The 25,056-nt window shown below is 47.6% G+C and overlaps 1 protein-coding gene across 2 annotated transcripts; it reads right to left on the bottom strand.

Moving 5' to 3' along the window:
* Nucleotides 1–1,190: 1,190 nt before the first annotated feature.
* On the bottom strand, nucleotides 1,191–23,914 carry Inpp5k (inositol polyphosphate-5-phosphatase K). 2 transcript variants are annotated; one of them, XM_027426729.2, is made up of 12 exons: nucleotides 23,581–23,908; nucleotides 21,560–21,667; nucleotides 21,151–21,259; nucleotides 17,083–17,199; nucleotides 16,565–16,740; nucleotides 15,912–16,023; nucleotides 14,690–14,799; nucleotides 4,150–4,336; nucleotides 3,231–3,368; nucleotides 2,893–2,976; nucleotides 2,644–2,748; nucleotides 1,191–2,461 (listed from the first exon to the last, which is right to left on the bottom strand). In XM_027426729.2, exons 1-12 carry the CDS (start codon nucleotides 23,634–23,636, stop codon nucleotides 2,408–2,410), a joined length of 1,356 nt encoding a protein of 451 aa, XP_027282530.1. In that variant the 5' UTR covers nucleotides 23,637–23,908; the 3' UTR covers nucleotides 1,191–2,407. The 2 variants fall into 2 exon arrangements, with proteins under 2 accessions (XP_027282530.1, XP_035303098.1); XM_035447207.1 differs by lacking the exons at nucleotides 1,191–2,461; nucleotides 2,644–2,748; nucleotides 2,893–2,976 and adding an exon at nucleotides 3,012–3,038 and having other exon boundaries at nucleotides 23,581–23,914.
* Between the last annotated feature and the right edge of the window lie 1,142 nt (nucleotides 23,915–25,056).

Here is a 25,056-nt window from a genome sequence, read left to right as displayed (position 1 = left end):
CCTGGACTCAAGTGATCTGAGTGTTGAGAGGACAGGCATGTGCTGACCACTTGACTACACTTGTTTGTTTTAGAGACAGGGACTGTGTGTTGCCCTGTCTGTCTGTCCTGGATTCACTCTGTAGACCAGGCTAGCCTCGAAGGAACTCAGAGATCTTGCATGTCTCTGCCTCCTGAGTGCTGGCATTAAAGGTGTGTGCTACCACTTGACTACAGCTTGTTTTAGAGGCCAGGGCCGGCCATGCTGAGCAGATGATGTTAGGAAGAGCAAGAGCCCTCTGCCCTACCCACTACTAGAGCCTCAAGGTAAGTTCCTGGGTCCTTTGGGTGTGTACTCCCCTGTTTATTTTCAGCTGCACCCCCCCATCACACACACAGTGTTCCTGTTTTTCTGTTTTCATTGTTGCTAAATCACAGCTGACATTTTCCTGGCCTGGGACTGAGCTCTGGGTCTCCAGCCATTCCTTATAGGAAATGAGAATGGAGAAGCCAGGGGAAACAGACTTTTCCAGGAGAGGCTGGCACGGGAGGGGCAGAGAACCCCTGGGACTGTGCTGACACCGATGATCGGGCACCTTCCCTTTTCTCCCTCAGCTTCCCCCGCCCAGGAAAGGCCTATAAAGCTTCCTTCCTTTGGGAAGCACATCTATCCAGGGCAGGCTCATCCCAGTGGCCACACAATGGCTCTTATCAGTCTCGGAGCCAGGCACAGAGACCCAGCACACACCAAGTCTCACATATTTCCTGTTTCCACCCAATGGGTCAGGGGTGGGCCCAGAACAGCCATATCCTGCCTAGGGCCTGAGAGGGAGCAATCCCCTTCCTTTTTCCGCCTCTCAATCACAGCTGAACTCACCCTTCTCAGTTCAGGAGGGACCGTGCACTGCGACACCAGGGCAGTGTTTCTAAGTATAGGAAGGGTAGAGGGGAGTGTGTGGGAAAGTATTGGGACCCCTGGGCCCTAGAGCCAGCCCCAGGGCTTGGTGAGTCAGAATAGCGATGCCATTAGTGTTCTTGAAGGGTTTTGGCAATGGTTCTCTCAGTGACTTGTCAACAGGTATGTCATTTGTATTTTCTAGATAACAGAGACTCCTGTGGGTAAGATAGGGTAGGATGGATCACAGATGCAGGTCCAGTCTCTAGGCCCCATACCTATATCCTGGTCTTCTCCCCCATCAAAGGAGCCACATGCAAGTGTAAAAGCCACATTTATAATTATCCCTCAGTTTAACAACTCACACAGAACAGACAGCCAGGGCTCACTAGAAGCCGGGGGGGGGGGTAATTCTTAACACACGGTGGTTCTCAAAATAGAATACAGAACCTAGAGTAACTGGAGTGACTCTCAGTCTCAGGTCACAAGATGGATGTGAGAGTTATAAGACAAGACTCCCTGAGGTGTCTTCTCTTGGGAGAAGGGGTGTTGAATCACTATTGGCAGAAGGCAACCAGCAGGAATAGGCACAGGCTATATCCACATGGTGCCTGCAGAATGCTGAGGCTTCTTGCTGCTAGGTCTTTCAAAGTGTCTTGAGTCCAGCTCCTCTGCTGCTTCCCATCTAGGTCTCAGCAGGCCCCGAGAGAGAAGCAGTGTGTTCTCAGTGACTAATGATAGGAGTAGCAGCAGCTGATCTTCATCTAAAGGACCACCCAACAGGAATGTGGCCACAGTTCCTCCAAGGCCTGTCAACCCTTTGTAAAGGGCAGATTGGGAACATGGGGCCTCACTCACCTGCAGAAGCTAACCTGGGTCTATACAATTTGCTCTGCTTAGGCCCTAGAACTTCCTGATCAGAGTCCACGTTATAGGGTAGAGGTAGGTATACCATCTACTTTGTCATAGTTCTTCAACTGCAGACAGGGATCTCAGAGCCTCCGCTCATCCCCATGGGGACAACTATGAGACACCAAGATTTCTGGAACCCAGGTTGGCTTATGCCACCCAATTTATGGGGCCTGTACAAATGTGAACATCTCCCTCTCCCAGGCAGCTCGAGGCCCAGGACGGCGTGAAAGGAATGCAGGCCTGTGCCAAATGGGGCATGTGCCTGGCACAACTACTTGGGTGTGAGAGGGAGTGTTTGGGGAGGAGGGAAGGGAGAATAAAGAAAATGGCATGCAAGCTAGTGGTCTTTTCCATATGCAGTGGAATGCCCCAAGTCTTCACCATTGACACACTACTTTGTTTCAATCACACCTCAGTAACAAAAACCTGTATTAAATGGCCAGTTCATCTGGCCTGGAGAGAGCAGAGGAGTCTGGCTGAGCTCCCCTGGGAGGTTGGGAGCTGGAGGATACTCAGCTGCCTCCTTAGGGGCCGGGCCAGACCCAGTGCTCCTGGCAGTGCTGAAGCAGATCTGGCTTCCAGCTCTAGCCTCCGCCCTGAATTCATTGACTCCCATCTGGGCTCAGATCTGTGGATCAGACAGTGTGTCATCCCTCAAAAAGAAGCGAAGCGGGATCTGCAGGGGTAGAACAGGTGTCAGGAGAGGTAAGCAGAGGTCTCCTCCACTTTCCCAATGCCCCACCCAACAGATACATCCCCACAGGTACAGGGCGCCTCCCAGGTCTGCTGCCTTGGAGCACTAACAATGGACTCAAGTCCTTTAAAGTTACCTCCCTCTTCTCCCACCAGCACTCTTACCTTGAAGGGTTGACTTATCCCTACCACAGAGTGGAGATTGTTGCTATAATAACAGAGAAGAAATTGATCCTCAGTTTCAGGGACATTACTGATGTTGATGTATACCTGGGGCAACAGGAATAGTGTCAGCTCTAGGGCCCTGGGCCCTTCCCAGCATAGTGGTAAATTATCCAACCCTTCCTTCCTTCCTTCCTTTCTTCCTTCCAGAAGGCAAGAATATTTAGTCAAATTTGCATGTTGGAGATGTACCTGATGTGGGTGGTTGCCATAGGAGACTTGGTTGTCGCCAACCCAGGCATAGGACACATAGTCATTAATGTGGCGCATCCCTACCTGTGAGTGGAGATCAGGCAATCAGTCAGTGGTTGAGGAGGGCATGAGAGCTAGAGAACATCCTAAGGAGAAGGTGGTCTTACTGCTGGGGCTGGCCATTGCACTGTCTTCCCTTCCCTGACAGGCCCTAAGTTGGTAAGGACCTCTGGGGTGAACAAGGGTAAACTCTTCAGTGGTCTCTGGCCAGATCCCGTGATCCCCAATGATGGACAAACTGGGGAATGATGGACTCCCTGCCATGCTTGCCACATCACCTTGTATAGTCCAATCCAGTCCCAGGGGCTGCTGAGGAACTCTGGGGTGGAGGTATAGCTGATCAACATGTCGTTCTCCATGGTCCACAGGCATTCAGGCATCATGGTGATCAGTGGGACAGACATCCGTGGGTTCAGCTAAACACAAGAGTGGGAGGTAGGCTGTAATCCTTATTGTGTCCTTCCAGGGTGGTGGGGGCAACAGGGACATCCAGAGCAGTGGGCATAGAACTTTGCTAGGCTACTCTAGCTGACCAGCAGGAGAGAGATGGCCAAAGGGGCTTGTCAGAGGGAGAGCTTGTCCTGTCACGGGAATGGGGTCTAGAACCAGGTAGATAGCTCAGAGCCCAGAGCTAAGGGTAAGTGTGGACGGGAAGAGGGAACTGCTTTAAGTAGAGAGGTCTGAAAGCTATTCTTTTCCAAGGTCTTTCTCTCAAAGGCCCCAATTCAGTTTTGTAGGGAGATGCTGTGGTGATAACAGCTGTAAAAATGTGGAAGGGCCAGTGCTGAAGCTGAGGGGAGCAGAAAGCTAAATGTGGCCAATACTGCCTTGTTATTAGGTGGCAAGATACAAAGGATGAAGAGAGCTCCCTCTGCAACTTGATCTAGATACAATTAGGACAAATAAAAGGAAGTTCCACTTCACACAGGTAATAAGCATGATGGAACTCATTAACCTCAAGGGAGAGTCCCAAGAGGAAACAGAACCCTATTCACAGAAGGCCTGGACATGTTTTTTTTGACAGAAGGAGCCATCAACAGCTCCTCAAAACACTGGGATACCTAACCGGAGAGGAAAGGCAATCATGTCTTCCTACAGGTGTCCTTAGTTTGCCTGATATCAAAGCTCAGCCCTAGGGGATCTGGTGGTGTGGCCCAGCACAGCCACCCCTCTGCCAAGAGAAGCCCAGAAGTTCACCTCCAAGTTGAAGGTCCCAGTGACAGGCTTATGGTCACTGATGCTGTAGGTCATGTGGCTGACGTAGCTCTTCAGTGTCAGCGAGAAGTAGGAGCTTGGCAGCCTGGAGACCAAGGGGCTGGTCTGTGGCTGCCGCTTCAGCCTCCACAGGATGCGGTCAGTCCATGCAGGCTTTCGTTTTTTCTCACTTAGCGTAGAAAAAAAGAATGGAAAGAAAAGGGGTTAACAAGACGTGCCCTGACATGACAGAAATGTGCCTCCACATGCTTGCTTGGGGTCTACCAGCAGTCCAGGACTTCTGGGTTGGAAGTCAACGTATCCAGTAGACGCAACAGGAACCAACCAAAGACCTTCTGCCTAAATCCACATTTTTATGAATTAAACTCTGATTTAGGAACATTCCATTCAAGGCATTTCTAAATAAAACAAAGGGGGAAAAAAAGCAGCTAAGCAGCTATGTTGGGTTCTGAAGTTGTGGAGACTCGGACACGAATCTGGGGGATGCTTACCACAATGGTTAGTATGGTTACCACTCACCCTTTACATAGGGAGATTGAGTCTTAAAATGGGAGTAACTTCCCCAAAGAGTTACCAAGTGGTGCATCCAGGACTCAAGGCCAAGCAAGCAGCATGACCACAGAGCACATGTTCTGAACCACCAAGCCTTAACCCTCTTAGGCTCCAGCTTCCTCATCTGCAAAATGGACATGAGAGCAGTTGTTACCTCATGGGCTGCTAGGATGACTAGATGAGCTGAATCGCCTCTAGATCTAGAACAACCTTCAGCATGAAATAGGCTCTCTGTAGAACTCGGTCACTGTGGCTACACAGGGTTTCCTGAGTCTCAGTAAAGGCAGGGATGACTTTGAACTTCTCATCCTCCTGCCTTCATCAGTGCCTGGAGCACAGGTGTGTACTGCCATGCCCGGTTTATGTGGTGCTAGGCATCCAACTTAGGACTTCTGTAAATGCTAGGCAAGCACTCTACCAAATGAACTACATCCCAAGCTCCCATTGTGATACTTTGTTCTCAAAAGTCATCAGAAAGTGCTTGACATATAAGCATGAGGGTCTGAATTCAAATCTTTGTAAAATTCAAAACCATGTAAGTAAGGTCTGGCAGCACTCATCTGTAAACCCAGGACTAAGGAGAGTGGAGGCAGGCAGACAGCTAGAGCTCACTAGCCAGCCAGTATAACTGAATTGGTGAGCTCCAGATCAATAAGTGATCTTCAAACAACAACATGGGAGCCAGGGGTGGTGGTGCACACCTTTAATCCTAGCCCTGAGGAGGCAGAGGCAAGTGAATTTCTGTGAGTTCTAGGCCAGCCTGATCTGTATAGTGAGTTCTAAGACAGCCAGGGCTATGGAAAGACACCCATCTTAAAAAAAAAAAAAAGTCAAGGAGTAAAAGTATTTGTCACCAAGCCTCATAACCCCAGTTTGAGTCTCAGAACCCACAGGGTAGAAAGCAATAGTGAGAACCAATTCTCAGAAGCTGTCCTGTTTGCCATTGCAAGATTGTAAGTGCACCCCCCCACTAAAAATGTAAAAAAAGTTTATAGCTTTTTAAAAAGGTAAAAAACAACCAAAGACGACAGCAGACACAGATATCTAACCTACACACATTCATATTCATTCTCTCTTTCTCTTTCTCTCCAAAAACTCAGCCGAGAGTCAGGCATGGTGGCTCACACCTATAATCCTGGCACTCAGCTGGCTAAGGCAGGAGGATCACTTTGACTCTGAGGTCAGCCTGGGCTACATAAACGTCCAAGCCAGTGTTGACCGAGTTCCTGTTTCAAGGGGGAATGGGGCACTGGAGAGATGACTAAGCAGTTAAGAGCAGTGGCTGCTCTTTCAGGGGACCTGGGTTCAATTCCCAGCACCCATGAAGTTGGTTACAATCATTTATAACTCCAATTCCAGGGGATCGGATGCCCTCTTTTGACATCTGTGAGCACTAGGCATGCATGTAGTACACAGATACAGGGAAGCAAAACACACATAAAATAAAAAATGAATAAATCAAACTTCTTAAAAAGGTATACCACGATGAAGACATTGATGCTGGCCTTTGTCAACAGACACATGCATGGACAATGGGCCAGTGCACCCACATACATATACACAAACACAAAAACCCAAACAAACAAGCAAACAAACAAAAGACATAAGCAACAACAATAACAACAACAAAAACAAACCCCAAATTTAAAAAAAAAAAATGCTTTCTAGCCGTGGGTGGGGTGGGTGGCACACACCTTTAGTTCCAGCACCTGTGAGGCAGAGGCAGTTGGATTTCTGAGTTTGAGATCAGCCTGGTCTACAGAGTGAGTTCTAGGATAGATAGTAAGGACTATAAAGAGAAACCGTATCTTGAAAAACAAAACAAAACCGGCTTTCTTCCTCTAGTGACAGAGGTCACTAGTCAGGCAGGTATCTGACCCCATCCAGCTCCACTGGCAGCTACTGGGTTGGTCATTCACTAAACTCATCCTTTAGATGGGAACAAGGCAGACAGCCTGTGATGGGGGAGGGTTTTCGAGGGGGAAGGCTGTTACTTCTGCAATCCTCTCCTTCAGCAGAGGATCCTTCCCCCACAGTAGCAAAACCTCATCTGATAATTCTCTACCTGAAATCTTAAGTGGCCAGCAAGACAGCTTAGCCTGTAAGAGCTTGCAGCAAAGCCCAAAGACCCGAGTTCATTCCCAGAACCAATAGTGGAAGGAGAGAACCAATTCCTCAAAGTTGTGCTCTAGCTCCACGTGTGCTTGGTAGACGTGCACATCACCTGCTCTCTCCTATAACAATAACTCCTATAACAATAAAATCTTTAAAGGTTTCGGGCATTGGTGGCACACGCCTTTAATTCCGGCAGTCGGGAGGCAGAAACAGGTGGATCTCCGTGAGTTGGAAGCCAGCCTGGTCTATAGAGTGAATTCTATGACAGCCTCCAAAGCTACAGAGAAACCCTGTCTCGTAAAACAAACAAACAAACAAAAAAATAAAACAAAACAAAAATCTTTAGAGGTGTTCACTGCCTCTAACACAAGTCCTCAAGCAAGCTTTCAGGCAATTCAGAAGTCTGACTTCTCACCCTGACTCATCTTCCACCATGTGTGCAAACGCACTCTACTGTCCCAGCTCTGTGGTCCAGAACACCCTTCACCAGGAGAGGCCTGATTCCAGTACTTCGTCATAAAGCTGCCCCTAACATCTGATTTCTGCTTCCAAAGCATTTAATGCCAGTATTTTCACAATACTCTACCTTGTAACTTTGACTTGTCACTGAAATTCAAGGCCAGTTTGGTCTACATAATGAGATGCTATCTTAAAAACACAAACAAGATGGGCTTGGTGAGCCGGGCGTCGATGGCGCACGCCTTTAATCCCAGCACTCGGGAGGCAGAGGCAGGTGGATCTCTGTGAGTTTGAGACCAGCCTGGTCTAGTAGAGCTAGTTCCAGGACAGCCTCCAAAGCCACAGAGAAACCGTGTCTCGAAAAACCAAAAAAAAAAAAAAAAAAAAAAAAAAAAGATGGGCTTGGTGGCTCACATCTGTAATCCCAGTACTTGGGACGTGGTGGCAGGATTATGAATTCAAAATCCATCTCAATGACAAAGTAAATTTGAGGTTAGCAACTCTGTCTCAAGAACACTTGTCACCAAGCCTAAAGATATGAGTTTGATCCCTGAACCCAAATGGTGGAGGAGAACCAACTTCTGAAAGCTGTTCCCTGATTCCCATGTGTGTACACACACAATGAATCAATTAAGAAATTAAGATGAGGGCTGGAGAGATGGCTCAGAGGTTAAGAGCACCGACTGCTCTTCCAGAGGTCCTGAGTTCAATTCCCAGCAACCACATGGTGGCTCGCAACCATTTACAATGAGATCTGGTGCCCTCTTCTGGTGTGCAGATATATATGGAAGCAGAATGTTGTATACATAATAAATAAAATCTTAAAAAAAAAAAAAGAAATTAAGATGAGCTGGGTGTTGGTGGCACACACCTTTAATCTCAGAACTCAGGAGGCAGAGGCAGACAGATCTGTGAGTTCAAGGCCAGCCTGGTCTACGGAACTAGTCCAGGACAGCTAGGGCTGTTACACAGAGAAACCCTCTCTGGAAAAAAAGAATTAAAACAATTACAAATAAAACACAATGAACAAAAAAGTGCCTCAAGTTTTAATGTACAGTCAGTCTCCTATGTCCCACTCACTCTGAAAGAGTTTCTGTCTCTGCTTTCTTCAGTCCTATTGTTACTAAACACGTCCAATGCACTCTTGTCATTTAAGTAGCAGCACATCTTTCAACGAGTGAGGATGATACCATGGTGAACTCAATTCTGGAATCAGAGGCCAGCTGGAGGGAGGTTCTGGTCTGCTAACCCAGAGCTATGCCCTCAGGCAAGTGACATCACCTCTCTAGCACAGTTTCTTGAATTTTAAGATGGGGTGATAACAGCACTTACTTCAAAGAAGCTGAGGCATCAAGGAGTGGCCAAGAAGTGGAAACTCTGGCTAAACCACCTTCTGCTTGTCAGTTCCTAAGGTTGCTTCCAGACTCTTATTCCTCTGGCTTTCTGTTGTTTGTTCAGAGTCAGGGTCTTACTATAGACCCCTGCCTGAAACTCACTATGTGGACCAGGATAGGCTCAAACTCACAGAGATCCACCTGCCTTTGCCTCCCCAGTGTTAGGATGACTGGAAAACCTTGGTCATCATGAACATGAGGTGCCCAGCAAAGCTTACAACTTGATAAAAAGCCACACAAATGCACTTCTGCTTCAAGGCACAGCTTCTCCCCAACTCTTGGAGATGGTTAAGAACCCGACCTCAGCAGGGTGTTGGTGGCGCATGCCTTTAATCCTCAATCCTGAACCAAAGTCTGCCTCCTCCCTCCTCAGTACTTCTCAGCCAGCCCTTCTTCCTATCTTTTCTTTAACATCTGCACTGTTCATCTTTTCCAGTAGAGTTTACCATATGTCAGGCAAGTAAGATTAAGAAGCAGGGTCAGGCAGGCAGGTGTGATGGTGCATGCTTTTAATCCTAACAGAGGCAGTGAGTTCAAGGCCAGCCTGGTCTACACAAGTTCTACGACAGCAGGAGACCCTATCTCAAAACAATATAAAAACAAAAATCAACCAACCAAACCAAACCAGAGTCAACAAGATTATTTTTGCAGCTTGGATGCAACCAAGGGCATGTAGTAGATAACTATCACTGGGCCACACCCCTAGTAACTTGGGCTTGTTTGACAAACAAGACAGGAAACAAAAGACAAATTAAATATGTCATTGTATCTATTCTTCAAGTTCTCCATTTCTTATTTGAAATGGATTCTTGGTGTGTACTACTCACTGACTCCTCTACAGTGAGCCTACCCTTCATCTTTTTTTTTCTTTCTTTTTTTGGTTTTTCGAGATAGGGTTTCTCTGTGTAGCTTTGGAGCCTGTCCTGGCACTCACTCTGTAGACCAGGCTGGCCTCAAACTCACAGAGATTCACCTGCCTCTGTCTCCTGAGTGCTGGGATTAAACTCATGCGCCACCAACGCCCGGCTCATCTTTTAAAAAAGATTTACTCATTTTTATTTTTTGTGTATGGGTGTCACTGCATGTATTTTTATGTACCACATGTATGCATTGCTCACAGATATTCTGGAGCTGGAGTCACAGGCAGTTGTGAGGGGCCATGCTGGTGCTTGGTTACACTTGCAGAGGACCCAGGTTCAGTAACAAGTGCTCTGAGCCATCTCTCTAGCCCCCATGATCCTATCTTACAAGTCACATTTTTCTAAAGCTGGGAGTTGCTACTCCTTCCTGGTGGAAGCAGGACGCTTGCCCAGATCTGCTGACTACAAAGTCTATGTACCTTCACTAAGCTTCTTTCAATCCCCCTCACCTCTGTGAACCCATTAATTCCCTTCAGAGAAGCCAGAACTACAATGGAGATCAATCTCACTAAGGCTTTCTGGCTGGATAGTTTGAGTATAACTGTTTTTCAAATGAATGAACATGCTTGAACTTTGAGAAAACTAAAGCCACAAGACACTGCAAACTTCTCTAAAAATTCTAAAAACAAAAAACACATCAACCACAGAACCAATCTACTGACCCCAGAGTAGCTGTGGCAAATGATACTCTCGCTCAGTTTCCATATACGGGAACACGTTCACTTCAACTCCCTATGGAGAGCTTTTAAGTGTCTCTCTGAACTCGGGATCATGGTTAAGTGGTCATGCACTTACGGTGTCCGTGACAGCCTTGACTAGCTTTGATCCTAAGACCCTCTGCTCCATGCCCATTCTGCATCCATAATGGTTACTGTAACAGCACCCGGTGCAATCCCTGACTCTAACAGGATTTCCCGCCCCACTCTCAGCCCCTCCACCCTCCGCTGTAATGGAGCTGACCTCGTTTCTCATTACATCTTGGCTCAGGGACACTGCACAGCAGATGAAAGCTGCATTCCATGCTCTGCACACAAATCATTCACAGTCACTTTGTATAGCTAGACAGACACAAATCACCTAGAGCCCCTTAGGACAGCTAAACAGGCCAGTGCTGCTGATGGACTAGAGGGCCTGTCCCACTTAACTCTACCAACACTGCTGCCTCCTTCAGTAGACTTTCCTAGGGACTGAGGTGTATATAGTTCAGTGGGGCTCTGGGTTCAACCACTCACTGCAAAAACAAACAGATTCACCTCTCCTTGGCAAGTGTAATTGACCCCTCCTGTGTCTGGCTGTCAGCTTCCTTTGGTACTACTTCAAGTTCTGGAAATGTACTGGCTGACTCCTAGTCAAGCTAATCGTGACTATTTGGCTCTCCCTGCCATTTGTGGGTCCCTTTGCTAGTATTGCTTGAATACATGTTTCAGGCTCCTGATTCAAACATAGGCTAGGCACTGTCTGTATATGTGGGATGAACATAAATTAAATCCAGGTTCCGTTCTGGGAATTAAGAGAACAGCAGTGGTTCACTATAGGTTTACTTTGTCAGTGTTAGGTGTCAAACACATAAAGAGGTTCTAGCACAGGGCTATGTCTCCTGCACTTATGTAGCGCAGGCTGGCCTAGAAGACATGATCCTTATGCTTCTGTCCTTCAAGTGGCTGGGATTATATTTTTATTTGTATTTTGGGTTTTTTTGGTGTGTGTATGGTGTATGGGTTTTGGTGTTTTTAGGTTTTTGTGTGAGTGTATGCATGTGTGCAGAGGCCCAAAGTGTTGTTTTCAGTCTCTGCTCTCTAGCCTGTTTTTTTTTTTTTTTTTTTTTTTTCCCCCGAGACAGGGTTTCTCTGTATTTTTTTGGAGCCTGTACTGGAACTCACTCTGTAGACCAGGCTGGTCTCGAACTCATAGAGATCCATCTGCCTCTGTCTCCCGAGTGCAGGATTAAAGGTGTAAGTCACCACACCAGGCTTTCCATCCTCTTTTTTGAAGCAGGGTCCCTTACTGAATCTGGCAGTACCATTTGTCTGGTCACAGTCTGGCTGATCAATGCGTTCCAGAGATTTGGCTGTCTCTCGAGACGGTATCCCTGGCATATATACTTTAAAATGGATGCTGAGAATCTGAACTTCACCAACTGAGCCATCTCCCGAGCCCTGGGATTACACAGCATGTGCAGGCCTACTGGCAATCCAGGGCTGTGGAGCTTCCTAGCACTGATTATGTCTGAACTGGAATGCTTGTTCTCCAGGTAGGTTCAGCAATGTCCATCACAGGAAGTGACAGCTATCACTGGCCCTAAACAGGAAATCATGATATTCACTGTTCCTGCCTAGACATCTCTTAAAGGGCTCTAAGCACCACCAAAAATTCATAGCTCTGCAGCAGGCAGACTAGATAGAGTTCAGATTCTTCCAGGATCACAAAGTTTCTTACTAACTGGCATAGAAGTACCTGAGATCTATTCTCCTTATTTAAATTTACTTATTATTAGCCTGGCGGTTGGTGGTGCAGGCCTTTAATCCCAGTACTCAAAAGACAGAGACAGGAAGATCTCTGTGAGTTCCAGGCCAGCCTGGTCTACAGAGAAAGTGCCAGGATAGGCCCCAAAGCTACATAGGGAAACCCTGTCTGGAAAAAACAAAAATAAAATCAAATAAACATAAATAAATTTATTTAATGTGTATGCTTGCCGCCGGGCATTGGTGGTTGGTGGCGCATGCCACCAACCCTGTCTCAAAAAACCAAAAAAAAAAAAAAAAAAAAAAAAAAGAAAGAAAAGAAAAAAAAGTGTATGCTTGCCATGGCATGTGTGGAGGTCAGAAGACAACTTGTAGGAATCAGTGCTATTCTTCCACTGTGGGTTCTGGAGATTGAACTCAGGTCATTGCATGGCAAGCACTTTTACCCACTGAGCCATCTCACCAGCCCTCCTTTTTAATACAAGGTCAGTGACAGTACTGTCTGCCTAATGAGTATATGTGAAGAACTAAGTTATGCTGTAAGAGCACCATGTCAGTCGCTATGAGCGAGTATACAGTAATAAGCATCTGCCTCCTCCTTAGTGGTTTTGTGTTTTGTCTTGATTCTCCCCTTTTGCTCCTGCTGGAAAGACTGTCTATGAATTCTTGGGGTGGGGTCTTCTGCCGAAGCAACCCAGGGCTTTATATATGTTAGGCAAGTATACCAGAGCTATGGACCTAGCCCTAAGCTGAGATGAGGTACTACAGATGAAAAAGCAATACCAAGTCCAGAGAATCAGATCTGAGCCCAGCTCATAACTAGCTAAGCCACCTGAGGGCCTGTTCTTACTACCTAACTACCTTGTGAGACCTTGCCAGCTCTAGCCCAGATCCAGCTGCTTGCAAGGACTTCCAGTCTGCTCGTAGGCTCTCTGGGGAGAATTACACCCGACTTACTAAGTATTGAACCCAGGTGCTAGCCAACTCTTCTACCACTGAGTTACAGGTCCAGTTCACATTGAGATCTTAAGGTGCTGGCCTCCAAGGCCCCAGCCAGTTTTTGAGACCATCCAATTCCACATGACTGATCAAGTTCAATGAATGGCTGTAGAGAGCAGAGTCTCCCTGCAGCTGTGGTCAGTCACATCAGCCAGCCAGAGCTTGTCCTCTTACCTACTGTCCCGTCTACTCTGTTGCCAGGCTGCTCTCTCTGGAATGCATTGCCTCTACTTGTGTACACTGCCCTAGCCATAGCCCTTCCCTGCATTGCTCCACATTCCTGAAATGGTACACCCTCTCCCTGTTTCCTTGGTAAGGACATTCAGGCTGTCAAACCATTTCCATACATGAAGTTCATAGCTACTACCTTCTGCCCTGGCCTGCTGTGGAGATAACTATTTTCCCTTTACTGCCAGGGGTCTGGGCCACTCTGCTGGCGTCTGCCTCCCTAGTAATCTGTGCTCAAAGCTGGTCAGGAACCTGCTGACAGGCTGTTCATGTTCTCCTTTTGAGCCTCGAGTTTTGGTAGTGACCTGGCCCTTTCTTAGCTTCTTAGATAGTTCTTCAGAGAGACTACCACCCCACCTGAAGAGACCAATCAAAGTAACAGCCACAGATATCACCCATGCTCACTGGATACCAGGTCCTGGGTTAGGCATATGCAAGGTCCAAGCCCCACGAGTTATGTACACCGATCATGCCCATTTCATGAGCGACAGCACCAGAGATGAAGTGGTTTGCAGCTGAGGACAGCAGTGTGAAGAGCAGCCCATGAGTACCTCCTCTGTATTGTTCTCTGGGAACTTAACTTTTTCCTTCCTTGCTTTTCTTTAGGTAGGTGACTTTGCTGTTGTCATTTGCCTGTTTTTATTTATTTCATTCCATGTGCATTGTTGTTTTGCCTGCATGTATATCTATGTGAGGGTGTTGGATCCCCTTCAAACTGCAGTTAGATACTGCCATGTGGGTGCTGGGAGTTGAACCTGAGTCTTCTTGAAGAGAAACCAGTGCTCCTAACCACTGAGCCAGCTCCAGGTGGGTGGTTTTTTTGTTTTTTTTTTTAAAGACAGGGGTTCACTTAGCCTTGGCTGGCTTTGAACTTGCTAGAGAGGTTAGCTTGCACCTCACAGGTACAAATATTACAACTGTGCAAAACCACAACTGATTTTCCATTATTTTCATCTCTTCATATTTGACCTGCTCAGAGTTTTGGGCAGGGAACTTAGTGTGAATAACTATCTTAGGTAATTTTGTACCCGTGTATGGGGACTAGAAGGCCCTGGGAAGCAGAGGCAAGGGTTCCCAGAATGCTTTGGTGCCTTCCCTCCTAAGTTAGGGCTACCTCTGCTCTTGCCTATACCCTTCTCCTTCAATAACTTTCTACCCTATACTCCACTCTTGCTAACACCAGCCTTCCCTTCCACTCTCAGATCAATCTGAGAAGCTCCCATAACCAGTGCCTCAGGGAAGGGCAGGAGGTTCCATCCTGACAGCTAACGGATGGATCTGTTCCTGCTTCCCTGATACCTCCATTCTGTGGTACACCCCAACCTCCACCCTGCTCCCAGAGCTGGCTGGCATACTGGGACTTCCAGAGCCTCCAAGGTGGTTTCCTCCTCACCTGGTATCATAGTTGTTGGAGTGCCTATCAAACTTGTAGGTGGGTGGGAAGAGCAACGGACCTTCCTGGAACTCCCTCAGCAGTGGGTCACGTCTCTTGGCAATGCGGAGCTGTAGATAAAGACACAGTCCCCATCTTCCCACAGTCCTGATGGAATAGGTCAGCACCACCCTCTTTGTCACTGCTTCAGCAATCCCCCTATCTTCTGAAAATGTGACTTTATAGGCCCAGCAGAAGCAGCTGTTTGCCATTTTCTCTGTCTACCCTTCTATGGAGAGCAGACCTTGATTTCCAAAGGTCTGGGGGACCCTAGAAGGCCTGTGTCAGGGGAACATAGGAAAGCCAAGGCCCTAAAAGGGGTGGCATATTATCTTCCAGAGATAACCAAGCTAGGGACAGGACAGGCAATGGGGTTACAAGTAAGCTGATGCATTATAAGGCCAGTGCTGGCCAAAGCTCATCTCCTCTCTCTGCCTTGTTTTTAGGGGGATGCTAGGTTGTCACAATAGCTTAGACTTGACTGGAACTCATGTAGCCAAGGTGGCATAAAAATCACAACAATCCTCTTGCCTTAGTCTCCTGAGTGCTGAGATTACAGGTGTGAGCTGCCAATGCCCAGCCTGGCTCCCTATTCTTGAGCATGCCAATGGTTTTTCTAGGGGAAGATGAGTGCAGACAGTATGGTTGCCCCACCTCCACCTACAAAACCTGGCTGGACTCCTTTTCCCATCCAGAGAGAAAGGAGAACAGACCCCAGATAATGAGAGTTTTCTGAACATTTCACAGACCTCCATGACAGGTTCAAATCACTCACTACACACACACTCTCACCCAGACCCTCTGCTCACTACACACACATCAGACCCTCTGCTCACTACACACACACACACACACACACCCCAGACCTCTGCTCACTACACACACACACACACACACACACACACACACACACACACACCCCAGACCTCTGCTCACTACACACACAACACACACACACACACACACACACCCCCAGACCTCTGCTCACTACACACACACACACACACACACACACACACACACACACACACACACACCCCAGACCTCTGCTCACTACACACACACACACACACACACACACACACACACACACACCCCAGACCTCTGCTCACTACACACACACACACACACACACACACACACACACACACACACACACCCCAGACCTCTGCTCACTTGATACCTGATCCTTCTCCCACAGCTCTTGGTAGTACTGCTTTGTTATACACTCCTGAACAAAGAGCAACCCAAAGTCCTCAATGCGAAAGTTCATGTCTCCAAACCACAGTATGAGGCTTCAGGAAAAAAAGGAGGGCAGCCTGAGGGTTTGTGATGAGGTCAGTGAAGAGGCACAGGCCTGTTGAGCCCAAGGGCTTCTGGGGAGGAAAAAGCTGAGAGGACACTGAGAAACTAGACTCTAGGACAGCAGCAGATGAAGGCCAGGACATGCATGGCGCCAATGCTACTATTTAAGTTAAAGGACTTGCCCAGATAATCACATAGCAAATACAGAGCAGGTTCTAGCCCTCTGCTCCCCAAATGGCCATCTGGAAAAGTTGAGAAACAGCCCCCGTGGTGAACTCAAGAACCACAAGGGCCTTGACACAGGATGTTTACAAGTGTCCAGGGTTTCTAGGAAGGACAAAGAGGCCAGAGGAAGGTAGACATCAGGCAGGCAAAGCTGGGTGGTACAGCAGATGGGACACCAGGAAAGGGTTGGGGAGGGGCTGGGAGATGGAGCACTACTGACTGGCAGTGAAGTAGACTCAGCAGTCAATGCTAGCCTGGGCTGGCATGGGGGAGGGCAGGGGTGACAGTTTGCAGCTTCAGGCTCACTCATGGTCCAGGATGTTGGGGACATCAGATCCTTCAAAAGTCTGACTCTCCAGGATTCGGTCAAAGTGTTCCAGCCGCTGATCATTGTTGGACATATGGGGAGGCAGGTGGCAGTTGATGATGCTCACATAGTAGCCATAGAGCTTCAAGCAGATGTTGACTCCCCCTTTGTTCCCCTGGTGGGACAGGTGGGAAGGAGGGTGGGGAGAGACTCTGGATTGTATACACACCCCTCTTTTCCCATCCTAGGTCTGAGGGGAGGCAGTCTTACCTCCCCCAGGATCTCAGCTACAGACCCCCAGCTTCCCAGTTAATTTTTCCATGCACAAAGCCTAGGATCTCAGGAATATCCAGGCCCTGCTGGGATATGGCAGGGTTTGGGGTTGCAGGTGGGGGTGGGTATGCAGGGTCCTAGGCTATACAGAATACCCAGTCTCAGTTCATTTCCCCTGTTTTGCTTAGCTCCAAAGCATCCAGTCCTTGTCAGCTCAAGTCTCAGACAAGGGCTCAGTCCTTACCCAGTACCCGTAGAAGCCAGTAGGGATGGATTTTGTAGAGATGATCTGGATGAAGGGCAAATGCTGATACTTGGCAAAGACCAGTAAGAGAAGCCCCTGCATACGGACTTGGGAGACCTGCAGCAGAGGGCAAAGATCACTCATTAAATTGCAAAGGCCAATTGTATACCTTCTAAGTCCAACCAGGGACTTTTAAAAGAGTTTGGAACCACTGCAAAGCCCTGCCCAAGAGTCCCTGGAGCCCAGTTTGAGTCTGAATTTTAATTTTTTTCCTTTTTTCTCTCAGCTGCCCAACAGTTTCTGCTTATGGTCCTGAGGATGGAGGAAAGAGAAGAGGCTTCCGAGGTAGCTCGCCACTAGAAAGACACTATTCTTCCAGCCATTGCAAATGCAGGTGCTCCTCATGCATGCAGTCCTAAGACCTTCTGTACCCTCCCCGTCTCTCAGTCTCTCTTTTCATGGATGAAGCAAGAATAACACCATGCCATATGCCCTGTGAAGATATTATTTGTTGGCTTAGTGATATCTGAGTGTCTATATCTGTATTCAGGTGAACACTATGGAGGTTATCAGGTGTGTTGCTCTGTCAATTTCCACTCTGTCAATTTCTTGCTGAGACAAGAGTCTTGCTAGGTATCCAAGGTATACTTGGACCTGACAATCCTCCTGCAAGCCTGCAAGGCCTCTTGAGTGCTGGGATTACAGATATGTAGCCTCGTGCCTGATTTTGCTTAGGGATTCTTTCTTTTTTTTTTTTTGATACAGGGTCTGTGTTTCCCTGGCTGTCCTGGAACTTGTTCTGTAGACCAGGCTGGCCTCAAACTCAAGAGATCTGCCTGCCTCTGCCTCCCAAGTGCTGGGGTTAAAGGCATGCACCACCACCCAGAAGCTTAGGGATACTTAAACATACTCAAGAACAAGCAAGAAGCTTCTAGAGTGCTGTTCTGAATCTTGAGTTGACTAACAGCAACTCAAATACAAAGATCCACTGACTCTACACCTACTGTGCCTATCCACTTTTCTTCCTTTTTTCCCCCTCAATGTTGAGGACCAATTTCAGAGCCCTATGCATACTGGTAAAGCAAATGAGTACTTTTCTATACATGTCATAGCCTAGTAAAAAGGCACCATGAAAATGGTGTGTGTGTGTGTTACACATAACTAGAAATTCAGGCATGATGGCATATGCTGTGATCCTAGCACTTGAGAAGTGGAGTCAGGAGGATCAGGAGTTTAAGGTTAGTCTGGGAGGGTCTGGAAAGATGGCATAGCAATTAAGAGCACTGACTGTTATTCCAGAGGACCTGGAATTCCAGTTCAATTTCCAGCACCCACATGGTAGCTCACAACTGTCTGTAACTTCAAGATCTGCTATCCTCACAGAGACTTACAGGTAGGCAAACATCAATGCTCACACACACACACACACACACACACATACACACAAGTTAGTCTGGGAAACAGGGGACACATTTGCAAAAATGTAAATAATAACTTCAGATTCTGCAGTTGAATGTCCGTGAAGGCAATGCACACGGTCTGGAATTGAGTACTGAGGAAAGGCTTCAGAGCTGGGTGGGGAAAGTACCTAAAACCCATGGAGAAGTTTTAAGCTTTTCCCAGCTGTCAGGAATCACTGTCCCTGGCTTGCTGATTCTGTTTAGGATTGAGATTCTGGGAGGCAGAGGAACTAGGAAGACTTTTTGGGATTGCCAAAGAGCCTACTATTGGTAGCTACAGAGGTGGGGTGGGAAAGGCCATCCTTAGTGACCCTCTCTCTCAGGGCTGGACTGTCTACAGCCATCACTCCAGTAGCTGTTTTCCGGAGCATGAGGTGCAAAGGCCAAGGAGGAAATCTCCGGGTGGAGAACTATACTGGGGCCTTCCAGGAATTATGAAACTTGATCCCAGAGTCCAGGAGCAGCCCTAGCACAGTGGAAGAGTCAAAGTAGGGGGAACCCCAAACTTAGTACTGAACAAAAGGAGATGCTGGAGCCTGAGTCCCCTGAGGCTGCTACAAATGTATATACTAACCTACACTCTTAAGGGTTTTTGGGGGGAGGGAGTAACAGGAATTGAATATCTGACCTAGCGTAAGTGCTTTACCACTGATTACACTTCAAGTTTGCTACTTCTCCCCATTCACAACTATCTATGACAACAGAAATTTGGGCAGGGCTATATTATGAAGGACCAAATAAATCCCAGGGTCAGGACAGAAACCAAGAAGCCGGTAAGATTCAGGAGAAGATTTGCATTTAATTCTAACTAACAGAGCAGGTTTGGGCCACTGGGCTTCAATATAAAGACTAGTCCACTTTGTGAGCAAGCAGCAGAAAGCTGGAGGGGAGAGACAGGAGGGAGTAAGGGCAGGACTGGGAGACTGGGAGAATGGGTGGGGTTGTGAAAAAAAGCCAGAGCCTTCCAGGGAAAGTTCCAGTGGGAAGAGACTACGTAGGAGGAGCTAAAGGAACCGGCAGGAGGAGACTAGTTTGGGACAGCAAAGAACATTCTCCAGCTCTCAACACACAGCTGGTAAATTCCCACAAGGGACTAGTTGTATATAGGGTTCTCCAGTCCAGCTTGGGCATGGGAAGGAGAGGTGCCTGCTTTCGGTTCTCAATTTTAGGAGGCCACATGAGTAGAATGGGTTGTGTCCCTGCCACAAGCTGAGCTAATTTCCTTGACTCCATTTCACACTACCAATCAATCCCTTGCCCATTGGTCAAGGTTGAAGAGTCATGAAGTCTTGGGAAGAAATGAGTACTGAGAGGAAGTTCCTCCCTCCATGAGGAAATAGCTCCGAATCTCTTAGAAGAGGCTTCTCAGTTTGCTTGGGGTGGATTGGGGCTTGGGGGAAGGGCAAGGGCTCTGGAGCTGGCATTTCCTAGCCTTAGGAGGACTAAGCCAAGTATTCTCCTTGTCAGAGGGCCACACAGCTCTTGTTCCTGCATCCCTAGACAAACTAGTTAACAGAATTAATACTAAAGAGTAAAATGCATCCTAGAGAGGGAACAGAGAGAATTCTAGTATTTCCAAGCAGCTGTGAACTGTGTACTCTGGGTGCTTGTGCATTCATTGTGGGTGCAAGGCAGAAATAAAACCCAGTGACCTAAAGCCTTCCCATCATTATTTTCCAGTTTAACTGCTCCCTCAGACTAAGAACTACTTTCCACCACACCTGTCTTCCCCTCTCCTAACAGAGAACTTGATATTCATGTTCCCTGTGATATCAGCAGATTACCCTGGGGATTACCTGTCAGTCTTAGCATACACCAGTATGGCACTAAAATATGATAGTTTAGAACACAAGTTCAGAAATTTGAAAGTTCTGGATTCAGATCCCAGACAGCCCATGTGATTTCTGAGCCTTGGGTTTATTTGTGAAGTATTTCAATGCCAAGTGTTACAATTGTAAAGCAACACACATCAAAAGCTTATTAGTGGGACTGGAGAGATGGCTTAGGGGTTAAGAGCACTGACTGTTCTTCCAGAGGTCCTGAGTTCAATTCCCAGCAACCACATGGTGGCTCACAACCATCTGTAATGGGAACTGGTGCCCCCTTCTGGCATGCACTGTATACATGATAAATAAATAAATCTTTGAAAAAAAAAAAAGCTTTTTACAATGTCTAGCACCGAGTGAGCACTCCATGACTTGTAGCAAGTACTACTATACTTGGAGATTTCATGCTGGGCAGTAAGTAGAGACTGGAGGGTGGGACAGGAATAGGCACCAAGATGTAAATGAGCCCTATAGCATTTCCACTAGGAATTCTCCTAAGGTGACAGATATCTAGGTGTGAAACTAACCCCTGGACTGGACTCATAGCTTAGACCAAGGTAACCTGGAACAGCACAAGGCGGGCAGGAGTTCCAGCGGATCCAAGCGTGGTGTGAGGTTTAAACCTTTTAATGAATGGGAAAGAGCATGAAAAGCTAAGTGGAAGAAAGAGGAACACAGAAGACAATGAGCTGAGTGGGAAAAAGAGAAACACACCATACAAGCAATTGGGGGACAGTGAAGGTGACACACATTCCTCCATTGCCCACAGACTTTTAACTTACCTTGACAAAGTGCAGACGGGAAAGCACATCCATGAAGAGAGTGCTCCATGGGTCTTCAAAAGCAGCATCAGAAAGAAGGCTTATGATTCCAGAATTCATTTCCTGCAAACTGACCGTTCCAAGTCAGGCTCATTCCCAGGCCTGGAGGATACTGCTTCTCCCACAGACATCTGGTACTGGCTTCATCAGACTTTCAAACCTAGGATCTGATGACCAAGATTTCTCCCTTCCCTAGCGGTGTGGCTGTTGATCTTCAATCCATGACCATTGCTGACCCAGGACCAAGACACATGAGGCTAAACCCGATGAGGATGAAAGCTCCTCACCTTCATACTCCAAAATGAAGGGAGGTCAGGTTACATCAGCCCTCTACAGAGATGGAGGGCCAAGGGGTCCTTTGGATACCTACCCAATGATATATATGTCCAGATTCAGGTCTTGGCTATTCAGTTGAAGTAGGTCACTGAGGTCCACAGTGGGGGCTGCTGAGGCCACATTCCATGTCACAACATGTATACTGTAGAAAAGATATTAAATGAAGTCACAGAATGAAGGCTAAGGAATAGGCAGGAGCCTGGGCCTATTAATGGTTTCCATCACAGTGCTCACGGGGAAATGTGTCTGTATGTTTGTTAGTCTATTGTTTTTGAGACACAGTCTCACTATGTGGCCCTGGCTGGCCTCCAACTCCTATGTAAATCAGGCTTGTCTGGAGCTCATGGGGAATCACACTGCTTCTGCCTTCTAAGTTTTGGGATTAAAGTTGTATACCAGGGTTCCGGGCTTGTTTCTTCATCTTGTGGCAGGAAAAGAAGAAAAGGAGCAATAGACTATAAAGGCTTCACCTTCCCTTTCATCTCCTGAACCAGGAGTCTCTTCCCTTGAACTGGGTCCTCTACACAGCTTCATAATTGCCCATACCTCAGCAGCACCTGACACATCGAGCTGCTAGGGGGAATGCGGGAGTTTTGGTAAGGAAAAGGAGGAAATGATGAGATGGACAGCCAGGAGTTTGTTAACCCATTAGCCTTTCCAGCTATCTACACCTCATTGATCCTCTATGGCTCAGTCAGCAACTCTGTACTCCCTCTCCTCACCCTATGGATTCCTAGAGCACCAAGAAGGTATTAGAGGTTGATTGTACTTGATCACAGGCCTCAGGGTTACAAGAACAGAAATTTCAGAAAAGAACAAAATAAACAGCACATTCCCTTCCGCATGGCCTACCTTACAGATCCCTGGAACTCAACAAATTCTACCAAGGCCTTCATGGAGCCTAAGTACAAATTTCTAACTAACAAGATTTTAAGTATCTATCTCAACAGTCTACTGTCTATTGGGAAAAATCATCAGTTTGGGAATAACATCCCAATCTCAGCTCTCGACAAGTCCCAGAGTATCAGGAGAAATAATTAGCAGCTCTTAAACACCATGACATCCCATCACAAGTTCAGGAAAGCAAAGACTTGTAGAGCCCTTGAGTGAGCATACTGCTACAGCAATGCTCCAAGAAGCCCACACTGTTCCCAGGACAGAGCAAGCAGGAGCTCAAGACTCTACAGAAATGAAGCCTGTGAGTTCCAGGAATACTGAGGATCCTAAAAGGGAAGGGCAGTCTGTTCTGAAACATCTGTCCACCAGACCCTGTTCTTAGAGGTACATGTTCTAAGAAGCATGACTCGTAAAACACATTTCTTGGCTAGCTTAAAGCAACTTCCTGCCTCTCCCTGTTAATATAAACAAAATAATACAAAAACTACCTTCTCAGGCTCTCTTGACTGTTAGTTGATCTGTTTACAGTCTCCCCCTGCTGTCCAACAGAGGACTAAGGCAGGTAACCCGTTTATTCAATGGCTTCTTGTATTCCCAGGCACTTTAAGTGGATAAAGAATAAAATTCGGGATTGATCATCCATGTTCTCAGTTTTGATAATTAGCAGCGAATCCATGCACCATGATTACGCTCAATTGGACGATTAGCGGTGTTCCTCGTGATTAAAGAGCAAGCATGAGACCAGGGTTCACTTCTCTAAAGGATCTTATTTAAATCTGATTTCGGATTTGTAGAGATCATAACCGGATCAAGAAGACCCCATGATGTTCTGCTGATGCAAAGTAGGAACAAAACGTCTATTCTACAGCGGAAGGGAAGAATGTCTTAGACACTACTGTCTGTGTGCTCTTAAAAACCAACAGGACACTTGCTTGGGAAGCATCTGCAGTGACCAGTTTGGCAGTCCAAGTTTAGGACGGGCATCAGGTCTAACAGCCCATTCAATATTGGCCTGGCAGAGTCTGGGGGTCCAAACAAGGGCAGCCTTGTAGGCCTGTCCTCTTGATTCCACCGTTTTTGGTGCCCAGCCCCACAAATCAGACTGAAACGAAGACAGTGAACCGCCAGTAACCGATCGGCCTATAAATGCGTCCTCACCTGAGTACAGAGACTTTCGGTGTGCTCGGCCTCCGTAGGCACGCAGCCGACTTCATTCCCACGCCGTGACTCCTCGCTCCAGCCAGTGCGAACCGGAGCAGCCCTTCCTTGGTGGCCAGTATCAGCGGCACTGTTCCCTCCGAATTGTTTTTCTTCCGGATCCTGACTGTGTGCCTCGGCTTCCGTAGGAGGCGGATCGTGAGCGCTCAGGAGTGTGAGGCGCGGTTGGGAAAACAGAGGCGGGACTCCACTGCAGAGCGAAACGCCCAGAGGCGGAGCGGAGATGGGTTCCGAGACGAAGAGACGCGAGTCATCCGCCCCCGACGCCACACCGCCCTCACCGACCACAGTGCGAGTGGGTGGCGGCGCCCCGCACTCCCAGCCTGCCTTGCGCGAGGGCGAGGGCGCGGGGAGCGTTGCGCGCGGCCTCGGGCTGGCTGGCGACCGTCCCGTGGCGTAAAGTTCTGTCTGTCGTCTGCCTACCCTCAGAATCCGGGAGTGGGCAGCGTGGGAACGCTCAGGATAGTCTGTCCGTCCGCTCGGCCTCCCTCACTCCGCACTTCAAAGTAATTTCTGCGGTTCCTTGGGACCTTTGCATTCTTTTAAGTGACTCTCTGGTCGTCGTTTGGTTTCATTTCCCCGAGACAGTCTCGCTGTTATGTCCTGGGAGCTTGTTATGCAGACCAAGCCGAACCTACCACCTCAGAGCCGAGACATGAGTGCACCACTATGCCCAGCTCGAACCTAGTTTTGCTGAATACAAAGCACATTCTGGGATTCCCGGGCTCGGAAAATGAGCCATCAGTGAATGACACACAAGTCGTGGCTCCTATTTAGTGTATATTGGACTCATATCACTATTTACTTTGGCAGACTCACTTTGATTTATTCCCTTTAGGTCTTTGGTTATAATTTCTTGAAAGCAGAGAGATTGTTTCCCGAATTGTTTTACTAACAATCTCCATGAGATTCACACACTGGAAAGTCAAGTTAAAGATCCTGCTTTTTAGCACCGCACGGTGGGTCTCACCTGTAGTACCAACTACTCAGTGGCGCCCAGTTTCGAGAACTCACAAGCATCCTGCTACTTTAAATGTATGTCCTGGGACAAGGTGTAGTGGTGTGTATCTAATTCCAGGACGCTGAGGCAGGATGTTACTCAAGTTTGAGGCCAGCTTGAGCTGCCTTAAAAGAGTTACAGGCCATCAGGACTGTGGTGTGATCCTTTCTCAAAACTGGGGGGGGGGGGGGAGAGCAACCTCTGGTTACCAAGTCTTTAACACCTTCCTGGGGTGGATGGAATCACTCCAAGTTGTCCTCTGACTTCCAGTAATAAAAATGTAAGGGCTGGAGAGGTCTCAGAGCACTTACAGAGGACATGGGTTTGGCTCTCATTACCCACATAGTGGCTCATAACCATTCTAAATACAGTTGCAAGGGATCCAAGGCCCTTTTGATTTCTCTGGGTACCAGGCA

Source organism: Cricetulus griseus, chromosome 7, assembly GCF_003668045.3.
Source record: "Cricetulus griseus strain 17A/GY chromosome 7, alternate assembly CriGri-PICRH-1.0, whole genome shotgun sequence".
Taxonomy (NCBI): Eukaryota; Metazoa; Chordata; class Mammalia; order Rodentia; family Cricetidae; genus Cricetulus; species Cricetulus griseus.
The sequence above is the reverse complement of the archived record's forward strand: the minus strand, read 5'-3'. Positions and strand labels throughout refer to the sequence as shown.